We start from the raw sequence: 20732 nt of genomic DNA, 5'->3' as shown, positions 1-20732 counted from the left end.
TTTTCCGTCACATTTTATTTAAAATAACAATTGTATTCCAAATTTAACGATCTCATGAACCGACATTTCTAAAAATAATTTGAAAGGAATAAGAACTTATTATTTAATATAATTCTATTAAAATAATTATAATCTAAAACTGTAGATCAGTACTTACACATAATTGCACCAAGTAACGAAAATGCTTAAAAATACCTTAATCTAGACAAAAACGAATGACATTCCAAAGTTTATAAAAATTCTTTAAAATATAATTCATCTATCATTCAATATATTAATTTTGATTTTTAAAATAAATACATACTCAACGAATTATTATGTTTCGATATACTTAGTCACGAAGTAATACTTAACCTAAACACAATCACGAACGCACACACTACCATAATCGTTAAATAGTAACACAAAACTCACTACAATCTCAACAATTATGGTAAAATGGGTCATATATTTCAACTTAAAACTAAATCAAGGAATAATTTCATTGAAAAAAGAAATAAAAAATATTTATCTGTATAAAATTATAATAAAATAACATCCGATATGAATAATATGCGATGTGTGGATAGCGAAATAATAGGTAATAGAAAATAAGAAAACATTTTACGAGCCGTTGACTACGAAACTCTTCACTCCTGTGATGTTGTTTCTCGTATCGAAATCCGACACCTCCTCGATCACGAGGTCCTCGTTGTTGACGGGGACCGGCGGGAACGCCTCCAGCAACTCGCCCAGCTTCCGCCCCGTCGACAGGAGCGTGTTTGTTAGAAAATCGTTATTCAATTTAATATCGTTGTCTTCGATTTTTGACATACTTTTGTATGAATTTTCATAATTCTCTTCCTTAACTATGGGCGGCAAGTAATCCGAGCCGTCGTCGTAATCGAACTCTATCTTTTTCATACGTTTCTTGAGATTGGGGGGCCAGTCCTCGTCTATGGGCAGATCCACGTACCCGCCGGTCAACGCCTTGCCGCTGTCCAGGCTCTTCACCACTTGGTAGTCGTGGTCGGAGTGTGCGCGGTTGAATGTTATCAGTTCATCCATATTAAATTCACCGTCGTCTATTACGGTTTCATCCAGAACCATTTCTGCAACGAGAAAAAATACATTAATATTTGCATAGTTTTATAATCAATTAATTTAATATTTTCGATATAATACAGTAAAGTAATTTTTTAATATGACATTAATAGATACATCTTGTTTCGTTTTCATTCCCATTCACGAATGACAAACGAATGTAGAATTTATAAATTTAAGTTTAAAATTATTTCAGATGTTTTCATCTATATAATATAAATCTTATTTCATGTATAATTTCTGTTGGTTAATTATTTATGATTTAACAAAAGTTATTTTTATATATTATCCGAATTCCTATTGTTGAGTATTTGTTTATATAAAACTTGTTATTTAACTGTGGAAAAAGGTTGAAAACCTAAATAGTTGATTCAGACGTCACGGTCGGCCGGCCGGTAAACTTTCATTTATGTAATTGTAACTGCTATTTCTGCTATCGCATTACATAAAGCTATTGTTACTGATCACAATACTAACTTTGCAAACTCTTTTATTTTTGGCTAGACGAGACGATTTCTTCTATATATATTACAACAGGATGAATTAGGTCCGGTAAATGTTTGTATAAAAATCAAAAACATTTTTAACATAAATATATCAATTAAAATAGACTATCAATTTGGAATCATCATTTTACAAATATAATGTATTTATAAAACACTAGTTACCGTAAACCGCGGGAGCGCGCCTAGGGGGAGGGAATATGTATGAGGTAAAAATAAGCCTATGAACTTACCAAATTTTATCTAAATCGGTTTAGTCGTAAAGCGCCTACGGCTTGTCCGCGTATGAGGAAGGAGGTATTAGGTCCTTTGTCATTTTCTGTACCCCCGATAATTTGAATTAAAAAATACCGTGATGATCGGTTGAGCAGTTAAGACTTAAAGGACAACAAACGAACAAACTCACATGCGCATTTATAATATAAAAATCAGCATGGTCACAGCCAGCGAACGGTATTCGATACAATAACGGAAATTCGTATGATAGTTCATTCGAATTTCCGTTATATATATAGTTTTAGTATTCCGTATATTTGTAGTTATTATCATTATGGTACAACAACAAAATACTAATCTTAAGTTCTTGGTACAAATGCCGGATTGGGCCGTTTAGAGTTCTAAAATGTCTCTAAAATGCTAAGTTCCTGCAGCTGAACTATCTACATTCGTAACAAATTAGTGTCGCATCGGATTAGGAGAGTCAGGATAAAAAGTGCACCTGTGTTTGCGTACATAGTTGTCCACTATATATTTGCGTAGTTGGCTTTTTTCTGAGAACCACCGCCGTGACCAAAATCGAATAGGGGGAAACTGTGGATATCCACATCGTAATCATTATTTCTTTGAAATGTGTGCGTATTGAACTCGAAGCCCACTCCTAATACATCTAACATGGAAAACGAATGCAACACATATTCCAGCATATCGTCGCATCCAGTGCTAGCAGAGTCGAATGGAAGATAATATAACAATCGGTAGAGTGTACTCACTGTTGGTGGCGGAGAGCAGCGCGCGGGTGAGCGCGGGCGCGGGCGCGGCGGGCGCGGGCGGCGCGCGGCGCGCGTCGTCGCGCACGGACGGCAGCGCCACCAGCGCCACGGACAGCAGCAGCACCAGCAGGCACGTGGCCGGCTGCGCCTTGCCGCCCGAGCCGGACGTCACGCCCGACAGCACGCTCTGCAAGCGACGCCAGCATCATTACTGAGCCTTCTTTGTAAACAGAGTCCATCCGAGCGTGGCTGAAGTGCGAGCCACGCACTTTCCGCGCACATTGTTTTCGTTTTATATTTATCGCGCAAGTTTCAAGTAATCCTACTAATGATTTACTTTTCATTGTATACGATGGAGTCGATATTTAAATTATGTAAAATCATTCATATTTTAAATGAATAAATCCTAATACTAAACGTGCACAACGCAACCGCTAAACGCTTGGTACTTTAAAAAAAATGTATGTCGTATATATTATATTAACGAACTGTGAACTGTGGAATTTCAGCTTTATCAACATTTCTATGCATATTTCCGTGTATTCGTCATTGGCCTTGGTGAAATACTATGTTTACCTTTATATAAGATTCATATATATAGATATCTCTATTCAAATATAAAAAAAGTGCTGAAATAGTTTATTTTAAGTAAACTCTTAAACCATGTTTTATACATATTATTTATCGCACTAATATTTTGGACTTATTACGAAATTCGCTTTATAAATTATATATGCACTAAAATATAATATAAAAACGAATAATGCCATAAGACTAGTATATAATACAAAATAATGCGTACTTATAAAGTAAATACCTTTAGTATAAATATAAATAGCAAAAATAATTATACCACGGTCAAATATTTCAATTATATTGTTATGTGTATCGAAATGATTGGTCGCACCTCACACGTCTATGTAAAACATCAACGGGTGACTTAGAATGGAAAAATCAATACTTTTTGCTCCAACTTGCACTAAAAACTTATGCAAAAAATATTTTCGAAAATAAAAGTTTCTGAACCCCAGGTCGGGCCGATAAGTTACTGGATTTTCTGTAGAAGAATTTGCCTTGGAAAGCACGTAAAGGGCGTGGTCTCTTTCCGGTCGTATCGGATTTGCTGTCCCGTCTGATTATGAGAGACGGGGAATATTAATGCACCAGTGTTTGCGCACACACTTGTACACAATTATATTTTTAAACACAAGTGTAAAAATACTAATTAATACTAAATACTGAATTAATGAGGTCAAATGGAAACTGTATGAGGAAAAATTTACGATAAATTTTTAAACTTTCCTAAATTCCATCAGTAAACCGTAACATCATAATAATATAATTTAGACGATCATTTCTATCTCCGAAAATATTCAACCTCTTTCATTTAAAAAAAAATAATAATAAAGGGACTCGCAACAAACACATTAAATCTGTAAATTACTAAAGAAAGAAATAATTATTAAGTAACCTTCTCAACGCGAGTCTGACTCGCATGTAAACGTTTTTTTTTCCTTGTAGACAATTGATATAATCGTACAACTCAATAATTATTAATAAAACCGGTTATTGTCAAAGATCAAAAAATAATTTATTCAATATCTTACGAGCGCTTTTGAAGCGATTAACTATGAACTGAATAAATGAATGAAACTGGAATGTAGGTTCTATCTCAAGTAACTTGCAAGAAAATTACAAGCTACTTCTTTATACTGATACTATATAAATAGAAAATTATAATGAATATTTACAGTTAAAATATGTTCTGAATTTATTTATAAATAGATGTTTGTTAACAAATCATACTAACAGTTGCGACACGATATGTTTACAACAATATTATATATACATATATAATATTATATATATAATATTGTTATAAAGGTATATCTTTCGATATTATTTATAGTATTTTGAATATTATAAATAATATCGAAAGAAACGGTTACAATCATACTATAAACACAATGAGTAAAGACAAACGTATTACAAATAATTTCCGACTTAGCAAAGTCAATAAATCCCACCTGAGGCATGGTATTCGTTTCTATAAAAAGATTCCAAAGATATCTATTTTAATATTATAAATGCAAATTTATGTTAGTAGTATAAAATATCAAAACATCGACTTCAATATACCTGTAATCTCTTCAACTGTTGCGTTAGGGACTGGTTCTGCGTCTGAAGTATTTTTATCCTCCTTATAAGCGTCTGGTTTTCTGCTGTGCATTGTTTGACCCTGTCGGAAATATGATTCGTTATTTCTTATTTTATTTCCTACATATTTGCTATAGATGTTCTTATTTTCTTTTACTTTTGTTTAAAAAAAGATAACTTTTAAGCATTAAAAATTTAAAATCCATGGTATATAAATACAAGTACGTATAACATTTACATAAAGTATATTATTAAGATTATTTAAAATAATATTTAAAAGCAGGACATATGTGATGTCGGCGGAGATTTCCCTGTCGAGCGTGAACAACGCCATGATCGACAGCGAGAGGTGCTGAATGGCTTTGGTCTCCTTCAGCGAGAGTGTTATGTCGCCGAAGGAGGCCACGGAGCGACAGTGTCGGCACTATGCGCACCTTCTCTCCCTAGGCTAGTCGAGTTTTATGTATTCCGGGAACTCAACTAAGATAGGAGGCCCGCATAGGCGGGCCAACCATCAGGGCGTCACGGTAGTATGCTCAAGTGATCCCGTGACGCCCCCGAAAAGACGGTGAGGGTACCGATGGTTTTTTAGTGGGTATTTTTCCGGTGTTATCTCATATGTTCTGCGAGGTCTCATCTTGAGAAAATACTTTAAAAAGACCAACTTGTTTATCGAAATATTAAAATGTTTTCTTGACAATCAAAGCACAAGGCGTAATTTGCGGTAAATATTTTTCAAACCGTTCGTAATTATTTTGAAATACATTAAAATGAATCATCTACTGCCAGCGTGTCTGGTGTCGACGTGTTCATTGATTGTTGGTCTCTGACTCACTCAGAGTATATCTGATGCAAGATACTTTCTAATTTAACAATATAATATCACGTTATAAACGTATTAGGTGTTTTAAATGACATTCGTTAAATGTGACACGTAGGTAATTTAAAAAAAATTATTTTGTTATTTATGTGTACATACTTAACATTATTTAATGTTATTATAATCTATGTATTGATAATAAAGGATTGGAAGTAGTAACGGGAGAACACTAACATTTTTCTGACAAAAGTGCGTGGGTTGAATGTGAGCTGGATCTCGTGCAGGTACTAAGTGTATGTATCAGCCTTTTGCCGTCCACTGCTGGACGAAAGCCTCCCCCAAAGAACGCCAACCATCCCGATCTTAGGCAGTCCGCATCCATCCCGAACCTGCCACCTTTTTTAAATCGTCGGCCCATCTTGTCACAGGGCGTTCTACACTACGTTTGCCTAAGCGTGGTCTCCACTCTAACACGTGTCGGCTCCATCGGCCAACAATGCGCCTGGAGACATGACCAGCCCACTTCCACTTCAGCGAGCTAATTCTACGTGCGATGTCGGTGACTTTCATAAGTACTTGTATAAATTTATTTGAATAAAAAAATATTTTGATTTTGTGATGACAGTAAGAAACAACGAGTCTTCGGATGAACAATTTCAAGATTCTACGCGCAATATATATGTCACTAAGAAACTTGTCAAGGTTTAATTATAAGGAATAAACAATTAAATTAATATATTCGATTATAGTATATTTAATGTTACCAAGCTATATGAGCGGAGTGTTATGTATGTGTATATACGGTACAGTAACAGTCTGTTAATGTCCCACTGCTGGGCTAAGGCCTCCTCTCCCGTTTTGAGGAGAAGGTTTGGAGCTTATTCCATCACGCTGCTCCAATACGTGTTGGTAGAATACACATGTGACATAATTTCAATAAAATTAGACACATACAGGTTATCTCACTATGTTTTTCTTCACCGTCAAGCACGAGATGAATTATAATCACAAATTAAGCACATGAAAATTCAGTGTTGCCCGGGTTTGAACCCACGATTATCGGTTAAGATTCACGCGTTCTAACCACTAGGCCATCTCGGCTTTTATGTGTATATAGTGACATTATATTAACTGTATTTATAATCTACATATTAATCATAAACCAGTGCATCGCTCAAATTACCATATTCCTTATAATCTGTTTGAAAAACTTTTACAAATATATTCGCAGAAATCGGTATAGAACATTGAGGATAGACATTTTTTTTTTCTTTTTTTAATTATAATAGTATTAGTAAAGAGGTAAAGTGAGGTTTTTGTCGTTTGTCTGTTTTTTCTCGGAATCGAGCAGTACTAACTACTAACTAACAGATTAATATAGAAATTTTGCATTATTGTAGGATGTAGTGTCAAAACCTAGACATTCATAAAATGTTTATACGTTTATTTTTTGGCACATATAACTTACTATGTACGTTTGCGTAAAGCCGAGATGGCCCAGTGGTAAGAACGCGTGAATCTTAACCGATGATCGTGGGTTCAAACCCGGGCAAGCACCACTGAATTTTCATGTGCTTAATTTGTGATTATAATTCATCTCGTGCTTTACGGTGAAGGAAAACATCGTGAGGAAACCTGCATGTGTCTAATTTCACTGAAATTCTGCCACATGTGTATTCCACCAACCCGTATTGGAGCAGCGTGGTGGAATAAGCTCCAAACCTTCTCCTCAAAATGAGGAGAGGAGGCCTTTAGCCCAGCAGTGGGACATTCACAGGCTGTTTCGGTTCGGTTCGGTTCGGTACGTTTTCGTAAAGAAAATCGTCGGCTACTCCGTTTTCCATGGGAACGTTAAGTGAACAATAATATATACATATATATGTCGCGGATTCAAATGGATGCCATTTTAATGGCCGCCATTGTCGCCCAATATGTTGATTTGATTAAATCAGTCAGCGCGCACGTCCGGCGCTGGCGCTGTCCTGAGAGCAAGATACCAAGGGGGTCGCTAGACAAATGATTACACGCGCTACTGACAGATACACCATTATATTTTATATTTCCATTATTCGGCTGTACAATAAAATAGGCACCCGTCTTATATTTTCACAACTTGATGACTGACAACCGACCAGTAACCCATAAGATGTCAATCACCTTGTGTGATGTTGCTATATTATTAAAATAGGTGACGTCGTATACCCGTTTAAATTTATTATCTCTGACATATATATGAAAACTTCGTAGATTTAATTGCCTACAGAAAAGTTTGCGATACTATAATATATTTTTAATATATGTGTCACACAGTAAACATTTTTATGATTAAAAAGTGAAAAAAATAAACGATGGATTTATTTAAATTTATAACGCAGTATTAATCCATTTCACTCGAACGAACTCGGGATGAATACATAGTGTTCAATTAACACAAAGCCGTTAATAAGAAATAAAAAAAGATATATAAAATGAAATGTATAAATACTTAGGAGAGGTCTGGGGTTATTGTACCTTCGAATTATTAAGTTGTAAGTCAGTTTGATCTTGGTGGTAGGGCTTTGTGCTGTCTGGAGAGGTACCACTCACACATCACATATTCAATCACCAAACAGCAGTAATTAGTATTGGTGTGTGAGTTGTATAGCCAATGTAACTACATATACAAGGGATATTACATATCAGTTCCCAAGGTTGGTAATACATTGACGATATAAGGAATGAGTAATATTTCTTACTACGCCAATATCTATGGGCAATAGCGATGCCTTACAGGTGGCCTATTTGCACATTCGCCTGCCTTTTTTATATTAAAAAGTCAATGAAAAACATCACGAAAAATTCTCGCTTATAAGCTACTCAACAAAGTATTCCTATTATTAGTAAATTATTTTGCCGTATATAGTATATACGGCAAAATAATTTTCTTTTTGTGCAACCAAATGCCGAGAATACAGTCTTTTATCGAGCATTCATATAAATTATTCTTATATTGTTTATATTAAAGTGAAATCTCCATATACATTTATATTTTATATTATATAAATATCGATTGCGCACTCTGTTACTCAACGTACACAGCTATCTCTCAGAAACAGATAAGACACTATCTAAAAACGTCGCGATATTAATTATATGTAGAAAAAACAATTATAACATATATTCACCTATCCTCCAAGCCGTCGACGTATTCCTTCTTCCTTTTACGGGAGTCCTGGGCGGAAATTTTGTTGCGAATCTTGCGTCTGATCCTCTTCAGTTCCCTTTCCTCGTGCTTGGTCAGTGGGTAGCTGGTCGGTAAGGTGATTCCCTCCTTTGCTAGCAACCGTCTCTCCTCGGCGGTTAGAACGAGACGGGGGTATCCGTTTCTGCCGTCGTTCAATTGGGTTTCCTTGTGATCGTCTTCGTCATCGCTGTGATCGGTGCCCGAGTCATCTGAAATCAATTCTTAATTATTATTTTGCAAAGAATTTCATTTGTATTATATATATAAAATATTCATACAGTTGTTTTAAATAATAAAAAGTTTTTAAAGATACAGTCAGTAACTACTCAAAGATATTGTTTTTAGTCACAAAACTTGTTTATTTTTATCCGATCAACACATATATGAAAAAAAAATATAAATTATATCATAGGTCAAATTACGGCAGATGGTATATCTGCTGCCGAAAAGTCACGGCTTTACGTAGCTGTACTGTTAGCTGTACCTTGAGACACTCGAATAGATGCAAAATATTAAAGAATTTACCAATAAAGGCAGCTAACTAAGCACAACTGTCGTCTAATCTCTGTAAACTGAAGTGATACTCGATTGGGTTTTGTATAATATAATCACAACAACTGTTAACTATGAAATTATTTCATTATTATTTATCCCTAAGCTTCCATTCATCCATTTCTTAATGTTTTTTTTTATCATTTTAATTTTAAACTGTTTTTTTTTTGTACTTCACTCAAACCCTATCATTTAGTAGATTATTTAAAAATATAAACAAGATCTTATCAGAACTTTTAAACCGGATTAAATGTCTAGGAAATAAAACAGTACTACGACATTATTTAATAATACTAAAAACAATTCCTTTTAAAACGTATTCAGACGTATCGAACAGATTACATTAACGATAATGACAAAATTACACGCGATACAAACTTGACACGAAATAATAAATAATGTTCCGCTTTACTTATAAATGTTCATTAGCTAAGCAATGTTGTCTGTCTTCTTCATAAGAATGTCAAATTAATTATGTTAGAAAGAGAGAACCCGATGTTTTAATTAAACCATATTTTTATATAACATCCAACTTGACACGAAATAATAAATAATGTTCCGCTTTACTTATAAATGTTTATTAGCTAAGCAATGTTGTCTGCCTTCTTCATAAGAATGTCAAATTAATTATGATAGAAAGAGACAGCTCGATGTTAATTTAACCATATTTTTATATAACATACGTAATTTACGTCGTGATTTTTTATACTTATATACCTATTGTTCGGTACAACCAAAAATATAATATAATCTTGTGAACGACCTTCGCTGAATGTCAACTTTAATTTATTAAAGTTAAAATTTATCTATATTATATATTTATCTACAAAAACAAATAAAAAATTATGTAAAATTGAAAGCGAATGCAATGTATTAAAGTAACTTCTTCATTTTATAATTGACCACCTATACTTGAAACGTTATTTATTCCAAAAAATTGACTCAGCAAATAATTAATACTGCTACGCTTGAATTCATATTTTAAATTTCGGCCTCCAAATCTTTACAAGTTCAAAGATACTATAAAAATGTTCGATCGAGTCAATGACCAATATTTAGCAACAGATTATATATATTAGCCGTACGCCTAAATAAGAACAATTGACATCAATCAACTTACGTTAGCTGTGATTGTTGCAGTACAATTATTATGGCGCTGGTGATTAAATACTCATAAATTGACAAATATTTCTAGTCTAAACTACTTTAATAAACTCAGTAAATCAATTCAATTTTTCATTATGAGTCATAACGCTTTCGAAATAAGAATCTTTTTTCAATAACTCAAAAATGTACATACCACAATGATTGCCGTTTTGATCGTAATCACAGTCACTGCGAGACTCGACTTTGAAATCTTGCAGTTTACTCTGCGAGAGTAGATTTGCCGCCGCTATTTTGATATTCGTCGCGTTCTTCAGATCCGCTGCGTTGATTATTTTAATTGATTTAAGATCTTTCATATCTTTTATTGTGACTGGCAACAATATCGATCTTGGGTTGCCAGCCATTGGTGCGACGCGGATCATTCTTCGTTGCGGTGCGACACTCTCAACGGGCTTCGAATATACTTTAGTTTGGGGGTTGATGACTTGTATATTCGTAACTTTGAGGGGTTTTTGTGGTTGCGCCTTAACTACTAGCTGGGGTTTTTGGACAGAAGTAGGTAACCTAACAGTTGGTTTTTGAACCTTCGGTTGGACGACTTGTGTTGTGTGAGAGAGACGGCGTTTTCTACCAACCTTACCTAAGAAAAAAATTAGCATATAATAATATAATTTTATGTAGCATATATTTTACAATTTTTAATATTATTTCTCTACAATTTGCAACTAAAATGTTTTTCTTATTGTTCTACTTTATATATAATGTGTATTCAGCTGTTTACTATTGTTTTGATGATTCATTTTCAATAACGCAATTACAGCATACTTATTGAAACTTATGTTTAGTATTATAATGATGTAGTTGTTACTTAAACCATTAAGTAAACTAAATTCTATAAATTCTATGATTGAATATAGAAGAGCCTATACTCAAACAATAAATACTATTCTAACAATATGTATATTATCTCCAAGGGCATTTATATGTTTTTAAAAACATCTGTATCAATTTATAAGGGCTTGACTACTATTCTAAATGAGTGCGTTCTTCAATTTCTTCTTATAATTATTTATGGAATATACAACATTAATATATTATATACGTTTACTAGTGGTAGAGCTTTGTGCAAGCTCGTCTGGGTAGGTACCACCCACTCATCAGATATTCTACCGCAAACAGTAGTACTTGGTATTATTGTATTCCGGTTTGAAGGGTGAGTCAGCCAGTGTAATTACAGGCACAAGAGACATCTTAGTTACCAAGGAGCATTGGTTATGTAAGCGATGGTTTCTATTTACATACATTTCTTACAATGCCAATGTCTAAGGGCATTGGTGACCACTAACCATCAGGTGGCCCATATGCTCGTCCGCCTTCCTGTTATATAAAAAATATAATAAATTCCTATATAAAAAAAAACATAGAATCCATGTAAAAATCGTATATTAAACCGCACGTAATGAATCCACATTGCGTGTGGTTAAAATTCGTCTAGCCTCAAATCCGTGGAGTTTTCGTGTGCTTAATTTGTGTTTATTTTTCATCTCGTGCTTGGCAGTAAAGGCGGTAAATATCACGATTAAACCTGTATGTGCTAGAAATCCTGACACATATGTTCAATAACCGGCACTAGAATTATGTGATAAAATAAAATGTAAGACTTTCCCTTGAGATGAGGCCTTTGTCTAAGCTTTTCTACATACCATACATTCATCATCAGACAACTTAAAAATTAAATTATAAATTTAATGAACCTTACCGGGGCTTTGGAATGTATTGTTATTCAGGAAACCAGGCACTACATTCTGTTCAAAGTCGAGCATGTCAAATGCTTCCTGTACTTCCGTGGAACTGTTCGAGGTATCGTTCGTATCTTGTATGATAACATCCTGGGTGTTGCAAGGGCTCATCGGTTCTAGAACGGACCCTGATAAATCTTCATCACACGAGTTCTGGATGAGGAAAGGCGACAATTGTTGCTCGAAATCGCTAAAACAAGGGTTATGAATATCATAATTGTTTTAAAATACTTCGTGTACACAAATAAGTATTACACATATTATTTTTAAAGAATCGGTATCAAATAAAAAAAATATATAAACTCTTTTTAAATTACAGATTAAATTACATACTCAATGGTAAAAAAAACGAATAAAAAACAGATTGTAGTTTAAATGAAAGAGTATTTTTATTATTTTATATATTCGCTTCTCTCTCGTAAGTAAGCAATTAGATTAGGAAACAATTGTATTTTAAAATTGATGGTTTTACTTCTTTTGACTGTGCATGTGGACAAAAAAGATAACAGGATGCATTTGCTCCATGAACCCATACTGGGTTATAATAATTTAACTTGAATGTGATAAAATAGCACAGCAACATACGTAGAACGAGACAGATATATCCAGATCTTTCTGTTAAACAACTTATCAGTTGATAGTTACCGCGTCTCTCTCGTTATGAAAATAAAACTTGCTATTTCATCAAGGCTAGTCACAGAATCTTAGGGATAAGCTATATCCAACATTTTCTATATTCGACTTTATAGATTGTCTTAAATGTTAAATGAATAGGTCTATATTTTTATTATTATTCATTAAAGAGATACCTCTAAAAAAGTTTAATAGTTTAATTACACTAGTATAACAGTTATTCGGCTAAGCTATCAAAATACTCTACACTAAAATTTATGACGGTGTTAAAAAAATACTATTTTTCAATAATTCTACGATCGCTATATAAATAAATATTGCATTAAAAATCGAGATTTCAATATTATCGATATATGTACATAAAGTCGACCCTATCGAATCTCACCGACCATGGGAACAGGTACAGCCATATTTGGGAAATAATTTCCTCGCCTTTTATCCTTTGTTGTAAATTACAGATAAAAAACAAAATGAATGAAAAAAAAAATTTAAAAAGAGAATAGTACAATAAAAAATATATGGTAACGAATACATATCATTAGATTATAATTTCAAATGTGATAAGAAAAAAGGTACATTATATTGATAAATATTAAGGTTATGAGCTAAAACCACGCTTCGATATAAATTCCTTTTAAAGACGATAAAAGAAGTCATTCAACGTGTCTAAAACACGTTTTAAAATAAAATGTAACCTTTACGTTATATTATATAACGCTATATGATATATATATATTCTGTCAAACCAGTTGCTATCCGATACAGATAAAGTCGCTAGAAAGTCGTATCTACTTTTACTTTTTTGTTCTCGAATATAAAATTTAAGTAATGAATATTTTTTAAAGAGATCTAGTTAATAAACTGTTATGATACCGTATTTCAAATTATCATAAAAAAAAATTTTTTTTTTTTCTTTTTACAAATATAATGATAAAAGTTGCATGTGAAAATAAGGCATTTTCATTAATTTAGTTTTTAGAGCGACACGATTTTTTATAATTACACATTAATAAACCATAATATCTTAAAATTCAAATCAGCGCACGTCGTCGGTTTACTCAAAATAAAATATGACTTAATAAAGAAACAAAAAAAAGTGTCACCGTAAAAACTGTATTCAATTAAACTGTATCTCATGTAGATACGTTTCATAATTAAGATTATAGTGTAAGATATATATTACATATCAGAGAAGTGTGATGTAAACGAGCCAGTTTTGAAAATGTCACATTCATTTATTCGACAGATACCTTACCCAAGGACAATATATAAGAATACGAGATTTAAATTATAGTAAAACTAAAATTAACAAGGATTATGGCAGTATATATAATAATTTATTGTCGACAAACGCATATCACATAATTAACAAATCACATAATTATTAATCGCACAAAAGAAAGCTTACATTGCTTAGAATGTATTTCGCATATTGTAGAACATATTCGACCGTGTTTAACAAGTTTAACATGACATCATAACCGCGGGCTACAACTTATATTGATGTTGCTATTAATATTTAAGGATATTGTGTAACATAATTATGACAGGGACAATTTCAAATATGGTCAAAAAAAAATGTACTAAGTTTTACCAGAACTTTCGTTTTGCAAAGCGATTATTTCTTTAAGAAATGTAAATAGGTCGAGTTTGTACTTAAAGAAAGGCTCAACTGCTTGTAAATGGTGACTACCGTTATGTATTGGAACTATGAGATATATAAGAATACAAATTTGAATGTAAATTAATAAGTTGTTTCTTGAGCATGCAACTGGAAGACAGCAATACTAAGTTAGTACTTAAACCATCATTAAATAATACAATCATGAGTCAGTACAATTATTTAATTACCAGACGATCAAAATTTTGCCGAATACGTCGAAGCTCGGACAAGTGAAAGGTTTAAGGAAGCACTTAAAAGTTGAATGGCAAAGGAACGCGTGAAATGATCAAAAATATGTAGCAATTTAAACTTTATTATCAATTAAATAAGGGCTATTGTTTATTTAATTATTTAAACGTTAAAAAAATAATCGTGTAAGCCAAGATGAAACAAGAGCAATAAATTGTATCGACACGCAACAGTGCAATCTTCACTAGGTACACAGACGGTAAGATCTCGTTTACACGTGGTGACCTGTATCCGATTAGATAAAATTCATTAAACAAATAATACTTAGTAACTCGTATTATAATACCGTATTAAATGGAGATCTTATTTGTGTATCCACGATTTTATATCTACCTATAACTAGGAATACCGCTTATTGCTGGTGGTTTGTTCCGCGATTTCCATGCTCAATTAATAGGCGTGCTTAGCAAAAAAACATCTTATGCTTAGATCACAAACGGGAATGTTATTTGGTTGCTTTATTTTCTATGTACAAAACCCGCAATTTTAAGTTCAAAAATATTATAATGTACATACATTAGACCAAATTAAGATTAAGTAGTTAACAAAATTATTTTATTACGCTTTTTAAACTTAACTTTTACTCTGTAATCTGAAACAGTTACATTCTAAAGCTATGTCAAAAAGTGAGTAACCAAATTGCTAGACTATAAAACGAAATTGTTTAATATGCGCGCATTGATGACAAGTTAAAACCAATAAGCATTTACATATTATGACAATCTCTACGTGCTAGGGATACAAAGGACTGCAGAAATATAATGCCGTTGATTATAAATTAACGAATTTAGGTTACTTTAAATACGTGAATCCTAACCAAAGATTGCGGGTTCGAACACGTCCAAGCATCACTGAATTTTCATATGCTTAATGTGTTCATAATTACTCTTGTTACCCGTGGTGAAGGGAAATGTAGTTTTTACTTAATGAATGGTGGGTTTGTATTCCTGTCATGTAGCCTGTGTTGTCATAGCGGGACACCAAGTATTAAAGCGGGGCTAGCCCCACTCAAGATAAATAGACTCAACTCAACATATACTTTTAGCTATGTGTATCATTTACTCGCTACATAAAACAATTTACAAGTCATGTCGTATATGTATATGAAAAATAAAAAGGAAACCTAAATATAAATATACTTCGTTTGTAACGAAACAAAACTGCAGTAAGGGTGTAACGTACAAATGTTTCTTAATTTATATTTCTTGAACGTAGTGTTTAAACTTAACTGAAGGAAATCGTGTGCAAGCTGTAGTTTGTAATAAAAATCCAGTATAATTTGTGTATTTACTTTACACAATAGAAAGAATGCAAAAATGGCCGCTTGAAAGTAAGCGTCCATTTTTTTTTATAGTAACATTAAAGGCCATATGTTTTAAATATAATAAACTCCAGAAAGTATCGTATTTTGACGGTAGCTTTAAAGATTCGTATGCATTAAGCTCCTTAAAAGAAAAGAATAATAGCAAACCCTATTTTTTTCAATTAAACGTAAAGCTTGTCTTAGAAGTGGGGACGACAATACCCTAAGAGACCAGGATCGAACCTGCGACTTTTACATCGCTAGGCGGTTTGAAAATCATTGCGCTGTTAACACATCGATCGCTCTACAACTAATATTGAATATTCATTAGAATATTCGATTACCTACATACATTCCAATATTTTTTTATATATCTTTGGGATTGCGTACTGTTTTTTATCATAAAATATAAGACGGAAAATCTTGCGAATATTATAAACCCATAATTAACTCTTCTTTTTTAAATTAGTCTACCTGAAGGTGTTCTGGAATTGATGGAAGAGATTACTGTAATACTATTTTTTATATTATTGTTTATTTCATTTATTATTATTATTATTACATTTTTTTATTCTTATAAAAAAGATACAACAAAAAGAAATTGTAATAAGCTTATCTAAAATTATATATATTATATTACTTTATTATACTATATTCTGAAAATTTAATTCACAAATGCTAGTTATTTTTTTAAAAGTAATATGAAGTTTAAGCACACTTTATGATAGAGCACATGGGCGAAAAAAAAATTAAAATTCTAACAGCACTTTCATCGCGCGCATTCTTAATAGAAGGAACTGACTCACGAAACCCGAGTTACGGTACTATACACAACTTGTTTTACGTCCTAATAATAAAGCCTGATGTAATTGTTATCTGTGCGATGAATTAAAACTGTAAAATATATCTGCTGTAATTGTTAATGCCAAAAGTATACACGAATTATTACATTGTGACTACTATGTAAGCAAAATTTAAAATAGAAATTCTGAATTGAAAATAAAATTTTTCTTTTTTAAGAATACATTTTAAATTGATATGGTTACCAAATAATAAGTAGTAATGTGCAATATTTAGTCTTTGTTTATGTAATTTACTCTCCAAGTATGCACTCTACTTACTTCTAATAGAAGTAATTAAAATAATGATTTCATGCACCACATTTGTTATGATCTGTTGAACATAGCTTTTAACCTTTCAGGTTAGTTAATATTCCCCATGAACATATATAATACCTTGTGATTGTAAAATATAATTAAAAAAAAAAAACTCAATTATAATACCTTATGTAATTCAAATCACAGGATGTTGTTTTATCATAATGTTATCTGGCATACACTATGTACATTTATGAGGATTTCTGACATACTGTTGGGTCACTCGTATCAATAAACTGTATTTAAAAATAAATATATAACTGAAGGTTACTTACAATTCTGCCTGGTCACTCGATAATCCACTGTCGGAACAAGAACTACTCATTCCTTCTGGTTGAGATGCATTGTGAGGTGTTAGATTTAAATCAGGCAGTGAATCCTCTAAAAAGTTCAATGACCCCTGCTCTAAAGAAAAAATATTTTCCAGGAAATCATCAGAGGCCTGCCACGAATCCGACTGAAACAATAAAAAATTATCTTGTTAAAAAAATAAAAATATTTTAATTACAAAATATAATTTTGAAAAGAAAAAAAAAAGGAAATATGATACCGTCTTGCATCATACATACTCATGTAAATTAAATACATTGTGTAATGAGAACAAACTAGTTCAGCATTTATATATATTTAATCTTATACTGTTGCATTAGTTAACATAATATGCAAAATTTGGATTTATTACTTATTACAATTATTGATCTACTAATGTAATATTTTTTGGTAGTCCAATCAGCTATAAGTATACAATAAACTTATTCAGGATATTAATAATCAGTTATAATGCAGAAAAATCAAGAATTAATAATAAATTAAAATCTATTTCATGGAATTATTAAACGGGAAGTAACTAGTATAGTAAATTTACTCTAACTTAAACAAATCCAGTTCTATCTTAAATCAGGTACAATGTTAAATAAGAATGATGCAATTTTGCTCACATATGTAACAAATATTTCTTCCTTAATTATAAATACTGTGATAATAATGATGATAACAAGAAATCATTATTTAATGTAATTTTAATTTAAGTAGTGAAAAGTACTAATTATTCCAAGGAAGTAATAACTGGCCATAATTTGTTTCGTTTTTAGAATAATTAAGGCAATTGTTTATAATTATGTCCTTAATATACTAATTAATTATTCTGTAATTCAGTTTTCTTATAGTACAAAAGACTGGCTGAAATTTGTCATGGTCGCAAAAATATAAAAAAATTTAGTGATCACTTAAATGTGGAATGTTTTAAATGTTCTATTCAATTTGGTGAGTTTTAAATGAAGATAAATTTCAGCAGTTCTGCCTTTTACTTTTGTCATATATAAATTACTTTCATTTTCAACTTTTACTCAGAGATGAAGAGAAAGGAGATGCATTTTAAGTGTGCAGTTTATAATTTGAGTAGATACAAAATATGTACATATAGACCTTGATACATAATCAAATTATTAAGATATGTATGTATGTATTATCAATCTATTATCCTATATTTAATTTGTACACAAACCACTAATTTGTTGTAGTTACTTTATTTTATTTGCTTTTCTAACTGGAATCACATATGATTTATTGTATGGCCATATATTGAGTAAATTTTACATTAAAAATCAAAAGAAAAAATAATATTACCTCAAACAAGGATAACAAGTCTAGCTTTTTATCCATTTTTAATTTTAAAATTACACATTAGAACATATAATTCACTGTTTAATTATCAATTTTGCATTCACTATTATGTTACACATATAAGTACAGTTCACACTCACAAGTCTCTATATTTACGCGACTGTTAAGTTTAAGTTATTAATGGTGTGTGCACTGGTAAGCGTTCATCTGGCATATGGAAAAGACTTCAACCGCATGGTGCCTAGCTGGCAAAGCTTGTTTACGTCGTTGAATACGCCGGCCTCACGATTAGCGCGCTGTTATTGAACCGGGGAACGCATAAAATAAAAGTGTAAATATGTGTGTTAGGGTAAACCCGCGTTACGATACTACACTAATTAGATAAGGAAATGCCAAGATTTAAATGAAAAAGAAACTAGAGACCAAGCCACGTCCGATCCAAAAACGAAATGAACGGCTAGTCAGATAACGGTAAAAGTGGGAGCGTAAACCCACGAAAGCTACGGAACGAGGTGCAGTGGTCACGATTTCATTGCTTCACCGCGCGTCTACTGAGACGCTTATTCATACCCTTCACAATAGCGATCAATTTCTCCGCCTAATGGCCTTTGAGCTATCTATAAAGACGGTTTGATACGTTATCAAACAACGATTGTAAAGTCCTTGTAAATGTAAAGATACGAACCAGTAATCTGTCGGGATGAAAGTTATCCATTTTTTCACTTTTAGAATTCACTCCGTCATACTCCTGGTCATTTCTTGACAGATATTCTAAGATCTTACTCATATCTTCGTTAACAAGAGTCATGTTGATTTGTGCAATTCCACATTAAAATCATTGTGTGATGTTAAATTTTTTTTAACTTATTTGTTTCAATGTTTCTTATTTCGCATCACAATATAAAACCAAAATTAAATTTTGTTTTCATAGAAAACATTAGTGTAAAACATAAATAATTTTCTACTAAAACATGACATTTCTATACAGCTTCCAACGTGGAAATAATGACGTCATGAAAGTTCAAAGTAGGACACTTTTCACTTGTTCATTGGTGGAATCAACATGACATATAGGATAAAACAGTACAAATGAATACTGCCATCTTTTGACTTGTGAGTTGTGTTAGCACACAGGCTACTACTAGCGACATCTAGTTTGTAGCCGACTCACGTAATGGCAATTTTAACAAAGTACTTGAAAGTAAAAAGCATTATGCTTATAGTTATGCATGCGATGTATTGCGTTTGGCAAGTATTTGGTATGTTACCGAAACTGTAAGCGATTATACATGAAATCATATAACATTTTTTTACCATCCATTTTTTTTTTTATATATATATATATATATTAATAAAACATTTATCAATCCTACTTATTGCTTCTACATCGGACAGAAGGGCACAGAACTCTTACTAAAAGAGCAGAAGGGTTAATTATACTATGAATCGGAATTGCCATTCAAATGAAAAATGCTATTAGCATTCTTGTCATCATTCCACACGGCACACGATCATGATATGAACAATAGTATTATTATTTTTGTTATATATATTTGCTTTGTATATATTTCTATTTGCTTAAGTCGTCAATTTTGTATTTCGACCCATAGTGATAATAATAAATGATTTAGTTAATACTAAAACCTTTATCTTTTATTTTTATTTTTTATAGGGATTTATTTTTTAATTTTTAGAAATACCCTAATTTCTAATGTCAGTATTATTTGTATTCAATAAAACCATAAATGAAAATAAAGATATTAGTTTCACGAAATTAAGTGTTATCGGATTCGTTTATATTCTTCTTTGCTATATATTTTGAACAGGAGCGTGAACTATAGCTGTGCCTATATAACGCATTTCTTCCTGAG

General features: G+C 32.1%; 1 protein-coding gene across 2 annotated transcripts; it reads right to left on the bottom strand.

Annotated features, from left to right (window-relative positions):
- Positions 1–19861, bottom strand: LOC126773344 (uncharacterized). Of its 2 annotated transcripts, none has more exons than XM_050494227.1 (8): positions 19547–19861; positions 17514–17695; positions 12194–12423; positions 10628–11074; positions 8717–8984; positions 4715–4814; positions 2576–2762; positions 1–1091 (listed from the first exon to the last, which is right to left on the bottom strand). In XM_050494227.1, the coding sequence occupies exons 1-8, from the start codon at positions 19667–19669 to the stop codon at positions 604–606; spliced, it is 2025 nt and encodes a 674-aa protein (XP_050350184.1). In that variant the 5' UTR covers positions 19670–19861; the 3' UTR covers positions 1–603. The 2 variants fall into 2 exon arrangements, with proteins under 2 accessions (XP_050350184.1, XP_050350185.1); XM_050494228.1 differs by lacking the exon at positions 19547–19861 and adding an exon at positions 18865–19355.
- Between the last annotated feature and the right edge of the window lie 871 nt (positions 19862–20732).

Source organism: Nymphalis io, chromosome 14, assembly GCF_905147045.1.
Source record: "Nymphalis io chromosome 14, ilAglIoxx1.1, whole genome shotgun sequence".
In the NCBI taxonomy this organism is placed as follows: domain Eukaryota; kingdom Metazoa; phylum Arthropoda; class Insecta; order Lepidoptera; family Nymphalidae; genus Nymphalis; species Nymphalis io.
The sequence above is the reverse complement of the archived record's forward strand: the minus strand, read 5'-3'. Positions and strand labels throughout refer to the sequence as shown.

Excerpts from the sequence above, each read along its gene's own strand:
- LOC126773344 (XM_050494227.1), bottom strand. The coding sequence starts at position 19,669 with ATGACTCTTGTTAACGAAGATATGAGTAAGATCTTAGAATATCTGTCA. Across the intron at positions 17,696-19,546 it reads TTCATCCCGACAGATTACTG|TCGGATTCGTGGCAGGCCTC; the intron begins GTTCGTATCTTT and ends TTATTGTTTCAG. Across the intron at positions 8,985-10,627 it reads TCAAAACGGCAATCATTGTG|ATGACTCGGGCACCGATCAC; the intron begins GTATGTACATTT and ends AATTGATTTCAG.